Source organism: Stegastes partitus, unplaced genomic scaffold (genome assembly GCF_000690725.1).
Source record: "Stegastes partitus isolate 25-593 unplaced genomic scaffold, Stegastes_partitus-1.0.2 Scaffold753, whole genome shotgun sequence".
In the NCBI taxonomy this organism is placed as follows: domain Eukaryota; kingdom Metazoa; phylum Chordata; class Actinopteri; family Pomacentridae; genus Stegastes; species Stegastes partitus.
The window spans coordinates 58,906-70,275 of record NW_007578484.1 but is presented as its reverse complement, the minus strand read 5'-3'; the positions used below and the strand labels follow the sequence as shown (position 1 = coordinate 70,275).

The 11,370-nt window shown below is 41.0% G+C and overlaps 1 protein-coding gene across 1 annotated transcript in view; it reads left to right on the top strand.

The window, feature by feature from the left end:
• The window catches only part of tmem19 (transmembrane protein 19), a 19,790-nt gene extending 10,604 nt beyond the window's left edge, over positions 1–9,186 (top strand). Inside the window, exons 4-8 of the mRNA XM_008291644.1 lie at positions 3,384–3,521; positions 4,253–4,329; positions 4,418–4,595; positions 5,936–6,145; positions 7,536–9,186. Coding sequence (XP_008289866.1) covers positions 3,384–3,521; positions 4,253–4,329; positions 4,418–4,595; positions 5,936–6,145; positions 7,536–7,696 — 764 coding nt within the window. The 3' untranslated portion in view covers positions 7,697–9,186. The remainder of the gene's footprint in view (positions 1–3,383; positions 3,522–4,252; positions 4,330–4,417; positions 4,596–5,935; positions 6,146–7,535) is intronic.
• The last annotated feature ends 2,184 nt before the right edge of the window (positions 9,187–11,370 follow it).

Below are 11,370 nucleotides of genomic sequence, written 5' to 3'. Positions count from 1 at the left end.
GAGTGGAAATAAAAGCAGAGTTCCAGTAAAACTGTCCTTAAAACCAGAAGCTGAATGAAAGCACTTTGTTGTTTCCTCTGTTTTGTGTCCTGCTCCATGACTCCACAGTAAATATGTTGGTGTCTCGTCTCAGGTCATTCACACATAAATCTCCTCTGACTCCTCGTTATTTATCGCCTGAACTCTGCCGGACAGCAAAGAGAGATCTCTGTTTCCTCTGGAGTCATCCTGGTTTGACTCAAACCATATTATGTATGGTTTGAGAAGCCCGAATGACGCAGTTCGTGTCCAAACTCCAAACATCTCGGATTCTCGCTTGAATTGGTCTGGACATTTTTTAATCACTTGACCCTCCCGTGAAGGACATTTTGTTTTTCTGTGCAACAAAAGCGCCTGTGATGAAATAAAACAAGATTCAAATGAAGTTCTATAACCTCCACAGCCGTCAGTCTCGTTAGAATCAGTTCAGGACGCTTCGTAAATACGTTCATGTTGCAGTTACTGCATTAAATAACGTTACAAACATTATATCGCAATAAAAAGCAGACGTGGAGCTCCGTAAGTGTTTGTTGCACAAACTAAGAGATGAATATTTACCTCGAACGGATGTGAGCACTTGAAATCTTTTTATTTAGACGTTTTTTTAGAGTTTCTAAGTCACACAGCTTCCCTCCGTCGTGGTTCTGATAAGTCCAGACAATCTCCTCTGAACAATCACAAACAAACATATCTCTCCAAAATGTGCACAGAAGGTGTCGGATGAGGGGAGATCTGGATCGACGTCACTGTCCCGAACAAACAAACCGCCTCGTGTACGTCTCGGCCTTATGACTTCAAAAGGCTAAAGGTTTAAGAAATTGCCCTGACGGCAGCCTCCGGGCCCGTTTGGGCCACTTTTAACGAGCTTCAATGGAAACGCGATGTTTATCACCATCGTCAGAAGTCCACGTTTCTGCGCGTCAGCCGGGCCGCCCATGAAATCAGCTCCTCTGCAGATTAATCTCTCAAAACTTTCATGTCATGTTTGATAAATGCCGACGTTGTTCCTTCAAAAGGACAAACAGAACGTCCAACGAGGAAACAGACGGAACGCTTTAAAGGAAGAAAAAACAAAAAAGGTGCATTATCAGAAGAGAAGCCGACTTTGTGAGAAGTCTGTCAGCCGACTTCCTTTTCATCTTTACAGAAATATAATAAAGAGATAAAACGTACAACTACAAGACAGAGGGACTGAAGTGAAGACAGATTCTGCTTTGATCAGAATCATAGATGTTTATTCAATTTAAAGATTATTTCTGCGAGATGAGGTCTCAGAGTTAGAAATGATCTCGTCAGTTTTATCCCGTGAAAAGAAACGATGCAGAACTCGAGCTGATCTGCAATTTTTGGGAAAACTGCAGTTAAAAAAAAAAAAAGAAGTCGTAAAGTTAAAAATCGAACCGTTTTTACAGATTCTGGCTCCAGTAAATAATTTGATTGGTTGATTTGGTTTTTAAAGATAAACCAGTTTTTAAAGCTGCTGCAAGTTTAGGCGCAAGATTTGTTGTGAAATCCCAAAAGTTTTCACTTGAACATGCAGAAAAGTGCTTCTTTGTCGAGCCGAGCTTGTGAGAAGATCCGACAGGTTTGTGCGTTGATGAGTAGTTCAAGGTCTCGTAGAAGTTTTTACAGATTCTAGCTCCGACAAACGCTGTAGATTTGAGTTTTAAAAGAACTTCATTGCATGACGCAAGCAGATGAGACGACTCTCAAGTTAACCTGCAATTTGTTGGAACATTTGCAGCAAAACAAACAAAACAAACTCCAAAGATTCCACTTGTTCGGGTTGAACACAAGCGTCTCTTTGGAGCCGAGTCTGTGAGAGATTTGCCAGATTTCTGTCACGTTTTCTTACGAAACCCTTTGAACCGTTTGTCTTTGTCCGATTTCAGACGTTTGACTCGACGCTGTTTGAATCTTTTGACGCCATTCCTCCGTGAGGGAAGTCGACGGCGGACAGAAAACGTCTTTGTGGCCAAAACAGCCAAAGTAAATCCGATTAGGATGCGTGACCGGTAACATTTCAGACGTAAATCGGCTCCATTTTCTTCATCACATGAAGAAAGTCCCGGGGCTTCCCAGAACGTCCTGGATGAAAAGCCGAAGGATTTATAGGGAAGGTTTTAGATTTATTGCGCCTGTGGGGAGATTCTTTTTCACAGCAGCCTCCACTTGACTTTCATTAACAGGACACACGTTCTAGAAAACACTGCTCACATCTCGGTGTGGTTCTCACACTGTCCGGATCACCTCGGCCCTCTGTTGCGGGTTGCTGTGATGGATGGCATCAGCTGAAAACTACAGAAAACACGTACTTAACAATACAAATAGACTTAGACAGGACTTGGTCTGTGCAGTCGTGCACCATAAAAATCAGACTGAGACGTTAAACTGTAGTTCATAGAAATGTTCGTCGTCCATTAAGCGCAGCTGTCACAAAACTACGACACATATTGGACACACTGTTCAGCCTCCACATGCGTCGTCCTGCAGCCACCGGATGATAAAACACGGATCGATCCGTCTCCAAAGACGCTTTGTGTTAAAAAGTACACAAAATAATGTTTACGAGGCGGTTTTTGACTGCACAAATGTTGCTGCATATAAACGGGGCAAAACGATAAAAAACATCCCGCAGATGCTACCAACGCTGTAAAAGAAAATCACGTCTCTGCACGCTACGGATATTTGGTTATTTTACTTTTTTAATTGGTTTCCACACTCGTCTCCTCTTTGCAGTTCAGCCGAGATTCTTTGAATTTTTACAGCACGAGTTTTGGTCGTGGCTGAGTCACTGGTGGCTTCGCTGTTGGGACGAGCGGCGCAGAATTTTTAGATTTTTGCAGAATTTTTTTCGAGCAAACGGTTCATTTATAATGAATTTTAAGGTGTAAAATCGTGTGGTTTTGATTAGATATAAATTCGGATAATCTTCCCAAACAGAACAGCAGATGAGAACGTCAAGGACAACTGGAAGTTTAAAAATTCTGTTTCTACAGATTGTGGCTCTGATTAATGGTGTAGATTTATCAGAGAACTTTAAAACCTGCTGCAAGTTTATCTGCAATTTAAACAAAATAAATTCAATAAATTTGTTTCTCTGTTGAACCACGTTTGTGAAAAGATTTTCTATTTGATTTTACAGATTTAAAACCTGCCGCTGGGTTAAATTTCTGCGATAAATGTCTGAAGTTAATCTAATTTCTCTTTCAGAAAGCACTTTTGAGGTTTTAAATGTGTGTAAATGCGTAACGGGGACTTTACTTTCCTGCTCATGAGATTTCCAGGCCGTGAGGCAACATTAAATCCAACTAGTTTTGACGTCTGCCGACTTGTTTTCTCAGCTCTCCTGGTCGGATTCGTGCTGACGATGGCCAACTACAGCTTCTTCTCGGCGCTGCTCGCCTTCTTCATCACCTCGTCCAGGCTGACCCGCTGGGGAGGAGCGCAGAAAAGGAAGATAGACGCCGAGTACAAAGAAGGTGAGCCAAGAAAAAAAAAAGGTTTAAAGTCACAGTAACACGACGCTGCAGCACCTGAGCGCAGAACTGCATTAACTTTGATTAACTTCATTGATCCACAGAGGAAACATTTATCACAGTAACACAAAATTAATGATTACAATATGCAAAAAATTCAAAATGAAATAAAAATAAGAAGCAAAAAAGCAAGCAAGAGAAAAAAAAAAAAACAATACAAAGATTTCCACATGTGCGATTTACAATTTTACAGTTTTTTTGTTTTTCTTGTAAAGAAAGACAATAAAAGAAACAGTAATAATAAGATAAAGTTGTTTCATTATTATAATGATTGGAGCTAAAAATTAAAGACGAGGTGCTGCAGGGGTGGACTTCATAAACACTAAAGCATGTAAACATTTTAGCAGACCAACAATATGGAGTACTATACATCATGATGCTGCCACCACCGTGCTTCTTGTGATGCTGCCACCACCATACTTTCTAGTGGGGATGGTGTGTTTGTGACGATGTACAGTGCTTGGTTTCCAACAATCATAGCTTAATTTTGGTTGCAGAAGCTGCTGTAGATTCTCCTCAGAGCTATAAATAACAGTGTCGTCTGCAAAGAAAAGTACTTTTAGCGTCTCTGATGCTTTACATAGCACAAGTGGGGTCCACACATGCTGATTTATACTCATCTCTAGTTTTTTAACCAGTAAATGTGATAATATTGTCTTTTTTTGTGTTTCCAGGAGGTCAGAGGAACTGGATCCAGGTCTTCTGTAACGGAGGAGTTCCCACGGAGCTGGCGCTGCTCTACATGATCGAGGTTCGGCTTCGTTAGAAACCAACAAATCGTCTGCAGTCACACAGAAATACTGAAAACTGAGGTTAAACCGATGACATCTTTGTTCCAGGTGGGCCCAGGTGAGATCCCCATCGACTTCAGCAAACAGTACTCGGCCTCCTGGATGTGTTTGTCTCTACTGGGCGCGCTCGCCTGCAGCACCGGGGACACCTGGGCGTCGGAGGTGGGGCCCGTCGTCAGCCAATCACAGCCGAAGCTCATCACCACCTGGGAGGAAGTCCCGGCAGGTAAGAAGCCAACAAGTCCGTCGCAGTTCAATGACTTAAAACTCTAAAATGTTCAATACGTCACTCCGTAAGTGTTCATCCCGTCCAGTCAGTATTTAGTTGATTCACTTTCGGCTGCAGTCACAACATCGAGCCTGTGTTGGTCTCAATCAGCCTGAACATCTGCGATTTTACGCCACTTTTCGTTGAAAAGCTTCTCAAACTCCCTCAGTCCTCACAGGAATCATGAATGAACAGACCTTTGCACCTCCAGCTACAAGTTCACAGTCAGCTTGACGTCTGAACTCAGCGACTCCAGAACATTGTTGTCTTTAAACCGTTTCTGTGGAGCTTTGGCTGTTTGCTTCTGCTCATCGTCTTTCTGGAAAACAAGTCCAAGTCCACGTCTCAGTTCTCCTGCAGACTGCATCAGGTTGTCCTCCAGGATTTCTCCACACTTTGCTGCATTCATTCACCCTCTAGCTTTACAAGCCTTCCAGGGCTGCTGCTGAGAAGATCCAAACATCATGATGCTGCCACCACCGTGCTTCATCATGATGCTGCCACCACCGTGCTTCATCATGATACAGCGGGGATGGTGTGTTTGTGATGATGTCCAGTGTTTGGTGTCCATCAAACAGCACAACCTTCTTCTGGATGACTTCAGAGTCTCCACGTGTCTTCTGGTGAACTCTAGTCTCTTTCTCTAACTCCTGTTGAGGTGTCATGGGGGTAAATTCACCAACGTCACACTGCACTGAGGTCATTATTTAACTGTCTGCTGAAGGGAAACAGTGCAGCTCTGAACAAATGAACTGTGTTGACACTTTCCATTTTTGGCCAAATCTGCTTTGTCGTTTCTTTGATCTGCTGTCCTCCGGCCTAAAAAAAACCAACAGAGGTCGTTCAACTCCTTCTAATAAGTTCATCTGAATCTCCCTCATTAATCAGCTGATGTCAGGGAGCCACAGTTGATTAATCAACTCCACTGTTATCAGATTTGATTTGACAACACTCTGATCTGAGCACAGTGAAAGCAGGAGCATCTTAACTCGTTATGGTGACATTTTCACGCGTTTGCTCTGAATGTTAATGTGAACCAGTAATTCATTTTCCAGGCGTTTCATACACTGTTGACCCGGAGCTGCTGACAGAGGCTGTTTGAAAGAGCATATAGAAGGATTATTGATGCAGAGGTCCAACAGTTTGGTGTCGCTGTCCTGAGGGCGAACAGACTCCCACAGGAGACTGACACCACGCTCGTCTTTATTGGTGGATTCATTTATTGGGGGGCGGTCTGCTCCACGAGGCTCACACGTGGCTGCATCGACCTACAGCGTGATCCTCGTGTCGCCCCTCAGGAACCAACGGAGGAGTTACTCCCGCCGGATTGGTTGCCAGCTTCCTGGGCGGGGCGGCGGTGGGCGTGGCCTACTTTGTGACGCAGCTGCTGATGGTGGGCGACCTCCACCTGGCCGACCCCCAGTGGCCCATCGTGGTGTACGGCGGCATGGCCGGCCTGCTGGGCTCCATGCTGGACTCCTTCCTGGGAGCTCACATGCAGTATTCAGGTACACGGGGCTTCATTTGACTTGACGAATGTGCAGAACGTTTAAAAAATAATGAAAAGAATGAAAAAACTACGACACAAAACCCAAAAACGAGAACATTTTGTGCATTTCTGCTGACAAATAACTTGAATTGAAACTGAATTTCCAAAAACAAGAAAACGTTGATTCATTTTCTGCTGCGAATTCTTTGGTTTCAGCTTTTGGTCTTAAATATTTTAATGCACAAATAGTTTCCCTTTAATTGGCTTGTTTTGTTAAAACAGCAGCAAATATCCACATTTAAGAAGCTTTAAAAAAAGAGATTTTTGACACTTTTGCCTTCAAAAAACTAGAAATGAAACAGAATTTCAAAGAAAATAAAAATAGTAACAACAAATAATAATAATTATCTTTAACTCAGCTAAACAATTTATGCACTAAATGGCTTTTTTTGGTTAATAAATAAAAACTTCTTTAATTTTGGCTTCTCAAAGTGTAACCGTTAGAGTTTAGTTCCAGGTAGGATTCAGTCACGAGTATTTTTATTTGTCAATATTAACGCGGATGTTGTTGATCATGATTTGGTCTAAAAATACTGAAAAACCTGCAACACAAAACCCCAAAACTTCATCAAACAGCAGGACGTTCACATTTCAGGAGGTGAAACGAGAACTTTTTTTGCATTTTTGCTGACAAATAACTCGAATTAAAACTCAATTTTCAAAAAAAACAAGAAAATGCTGATTGATTTTCTGCAGCTCAGATAAAGAGTTTATGCGATTAATGTAATTTATTAACAAAAAAAAGGCAGTTTCTCCAGTTTCAGCTTCTAAAATAGTAAAATAGTGATTTCTGTCTGATTTCTGATTTTTAATGCACAGATTGTTTTTATCATTATTTGGTCTGAAAATAACAAAAAAATCTCCACAACTGTTTCCTTTTTTGTCAAAACAGCAGCAAATATCAGTGATTAAGGAACTAAACCATTAAATCTGATCAACTAACTGAAGCTCGACTAAACAATTTATTCAATAAATGTAATTTATTAGCAAAAAAAAGGCAAATTCTTTAATTTCAGCTTCTCAGAGGGTCAATGTTAAGGTTTAGTTTCAGTCACAGCTGCTTTTATTTGTCAATATTTACATGGATGTTGTTTTTAATCGTTATTTAGCTTCAAAAATAACAAAAAACCTCCATCGAAGATCCTCTTTAATCAGCTCGTCATAAAACAGCTGCAAAAATTTACATTTAAGAAGCTTAAATAAGAGATGTTTTTAACATTTTAGCCTACAAATAATAAATTAACTGACCCACGGAGACACAACAGAAACTTTAATTAAAGATACAGCAGGTATCCTTTGAACTGGGCCTAATGCAGCCGTACCTGCTTCTCCTGTGACTCCACCTCCAGGCTTCGACTCCAGCATCGGGAAGGTGGTGAGCTACGAGTCGGCCACCACCCGGCGGATCTGCGGGAAGCCCATCCTGGACAACAACGCCGTCAACCTGTTCTCCTCCGTCCTGGTGGCGCTCATCCTGCCCGGCCTGGCGTGGGGCGTCTGGCCTCGGTAGACCGGCGGCGGACGACGAGCGGCGCGAAATCGACGACGAATCGGAGGCCGGCTGCTCGTACCGACGCACGGAAAGACTCTCTGGCCGTGTGATTGGCCGCGATCGTGACAGACTGTCTCGTAGAAACAAACACATGCTAACTGGAAACTTCCCGCAGAGTTTCATGCAGTCGCTGCCGAAAGTATTTAATAAACCAACTGTTGCTGAAAAGCCTGCAAAAGATGCAACTTTTTTTTTTGCAGTTGATAATCAGCAGTCTTATCAATCAATACTCAATTAATATATGGATACTGAAGTACTTCGGAAGTAGCTAACAGCAGCATTAACGTTTGCCGCTGAGCATACTTTTATATCAGAAGTCTTTGTTGTGGTGCCCCTTTGTTAGCTAAACCCCCACAATGCTCTCTGCTCACCAACATGAACTTCCTGCAGCCTGAGTGACGCCTCTACTGGTAGCTACAGTATTAAACAGTACGAAGCGCCACCTGGTGGAACAACCAGGTACTACAGCTGATCCACGACACATTTTCTGATCATCTTCTGCCATATCGGTTACATTTTTAACTGCAATTACCTAATTAATAGGGACAAAACTGAGCAGAATATTGAGCGAACGCTTGAACCTGAAACGGCAAAAGAGCTACAATCGCTGTTTGCGTTAAAGTGAATTTGATGCTAGCTTTTTATGTCAAGCGAAAAATATAATTTTGCCGTTTCTGTTCATCTTTGTCAATGAAATACTTCAAAATCTGCACAGAAATCAGAGTTTTTTTTAAAGTGAAAGCGCTTGTTTTCGGGATGTTATAAGTGGAGAATGTAGCAGAAGGTCGCAGAAGGTTTGGAGCACAGAGAGCCGACTGTTTTTAGATTTTAAAGTCACATAATGGTTTGTGCGTTTTCCGAAATGTCGGCAACAAAATGAGGCACTGTGCAACCCCAATCTTTCCCCGACTAGTGTGGAGGACGGTGAAATTGTGATGATTCACGCTGCAAAATGGATGAAAACACTCTTTTCTGTTCACGTCAAGTTGTGTATCAACGAATTTGCTGCGATTGTTTTGACTCGAGATGACGGCTGCCAGTCAAAGAAAAAAAAAAAAAGAGAAGAACTCAGATCTCGAAGCATTTTCTCCTGAAATAATGTGAGCGATCAGAGTGAAGCTAAAGCTGTTAGCACCATCACATGAACTAATTCTCAGCTACAGCATCGGATTAATTCCACTCATTCGTCCCCATTTATCATTTAAACCTCCCCAAAAAAAAGACGAGAAAAGAAAGTCCAGCTTTGAAATACTGGAATGATCTTTAAACTTTACTGAACAGAGTCGCACCAGTGAAGTTCAACCAAACAGAAAACTGGATCCTGTAGCACCAACGTCTGCATTTAAGCTGTAAAAAGAACGTGTTGTGAGGTCGCATGAGGCCTGTGAGAACGTCTGTGTGACTGTCTGGTCTTCTGTGCAAACGACAATAAACCTCTTGAATCTTTATCGTCATGTGTTTGTGGAAATGTAACGTCCGTCTGAGGGATGCTAACAGTGGTAGCACGCTAGCTAATGAAACTTTGGCTGTTTATACGGCAGATTATAGTGAAAATATTTGTCTGTACGGCAGAATCCATTTTAATTTAATCATATAAATCTGAAATTAAGATAAAATTAGTCAAAGTTTGAGCCGAGCAGCTGCTGAACTGGCTCCAGATGTTTAGAAAACTACTGGACGTTTGCAGGCAATGAGCTCCTGGACCGAAGCGCTGGTTGGAAAACACAAACTTCACCTAAAAAGACGAATCAAACGGAGACTGAAAGGAGGCGAGTTAAGAGAAAATGACTGAAATGTGAATGAAAAGACGAGATTACAACAAAAGGGACACGAGGACAAACTGAGGAAGTAAAACCAGAGAACGTTTTTGTTTGTTTCTGGTCCAGGAGGAAACCAAAGCGTTTGTAGGACGACACACCGGAGAGTCTTTGTGTAGTTTGTGCGGCTGGTTGTGTGCGTTGTTGTGCGTCTCACCTGCTCCTCGGCTGTCGAGCTGTGCGGGCAAACAGACGGACAGCGGCGGCGTTCCAGAGGTATCACTGTTTTATTTCAGAGTGTCTGAGAGAAAAAGGCACTAAACCAAACCGGGAGAGAGACATTGACTTTGAACGGGAGCGAAGTCGGGTTTAAATTAACACTTAGAAAGTTTACACAACGACACACACACACACACACACACACTCACGCTCGCACACACACACACACACTCACACACACACATCCGAGTATCTACACAACGTCCGTCGGAATCTAAAGATGTCAGAAAATCAGTTTATTTCATCACCGAAGCTTCTCCGGCAACAGACGTCAGAAAAACGCCGAAAGAAACCGAAAACAAACGTTTTTTTTTTTTGAGCTTGGTGAAAGAAAACCTCGTGATTATCTCGTCTCCGTCCTTCGCTCGTCATAAACTAACATTAAATAGAAGCTTGTACACGGTTCAACAGACAGCAACTGATTGTTCAGCATTTCATCGTCTCGTCGTCGCTTTTCTCTGAAACGCGACGACGACGACACAAACCCACATCCTGCTGGTTTGGACGGAGGAGAAGGTTTCAGAGCCACGAGGAAGAAGGAATTATGATATTTTAACAAAATAAAATGGTCAATTCCAAAGATTTTTAAGGGAAAAAAGGGGATATTGTGAAAATTAAGTTGAAATTTGAAGGTTTTCAGGAACAAAATGTGAATTATTTGGAGAAAAACGTCAAAATTAGTGAGAAAAAAGGAAATATTTTGAGAATTAAGTCCTAAGTTTGTTGTTAAAGGCTCAGAATTTCACAATAAAGTCAGAATTTAAGAAAAAAAGTTCATAAATTTTGGAAAAAATGTTGGAAAAAGTCGCAATTATGTCATAATAAAGAGAAAAGTCTTGTTACGAGAATGAAGCTGCATCTGATTGATTTAAGTCTGAATTTAGAGAAAAAGTCACTTGAAAAAAAACAAAAAAAAACTGCTGAAATATTTTGAAAATTAAGCTGAAATTTAAGAAAGAAATTCTGTAATTAAGCTGCGATTTTATTGTAATGAGAGTAAAACAACAAAAACTCAATATTTTGAGAATTAATTCAAAAAAAACGAAGGAATTAATTATAATGATTAATGTTTGAACAGGTTTGAATTAATTTATATAAAAAAGAAAGTCTGAATTGTTTGATCAAGTCCAAAAAAGTTGCAATTTTATGAGATTAAAGTCAGTAAATAAAAAGTTGTTGTTGTCTTTTTGTTTATTGCAGTAAATAACTTCACATAATTGTTCTCAAAACGTCATTTTTCTCCCAAAATCACAACTTTAAACTCGTAAATGTACAAATTTCTCCTGAAATATTCAGACGATGAAACTTTAATCTCAACTCTGATGTTTTTCTTCATTAAATTTCGACTTTTAAATCTATAAAATGTTTGTTCTCGTCTCATTATTACTGTTTTTCTTCTTAAATTCAACCTCAAAATAATTCAATTTAAGATGAGATTTTTTATTCCCGTAACAACGTTTCTCTAAATATTCCCCCATATTCAGTAAATCTCTGTTTTCTCCTCTTAAAGTGGCTCCAAACCTTCATCTCTGTCCAGATCAGTGTCTTTAATCAGTAACTCAGGGTTTAAATCTCCTGCTGCAGCCTCCTCCTTCT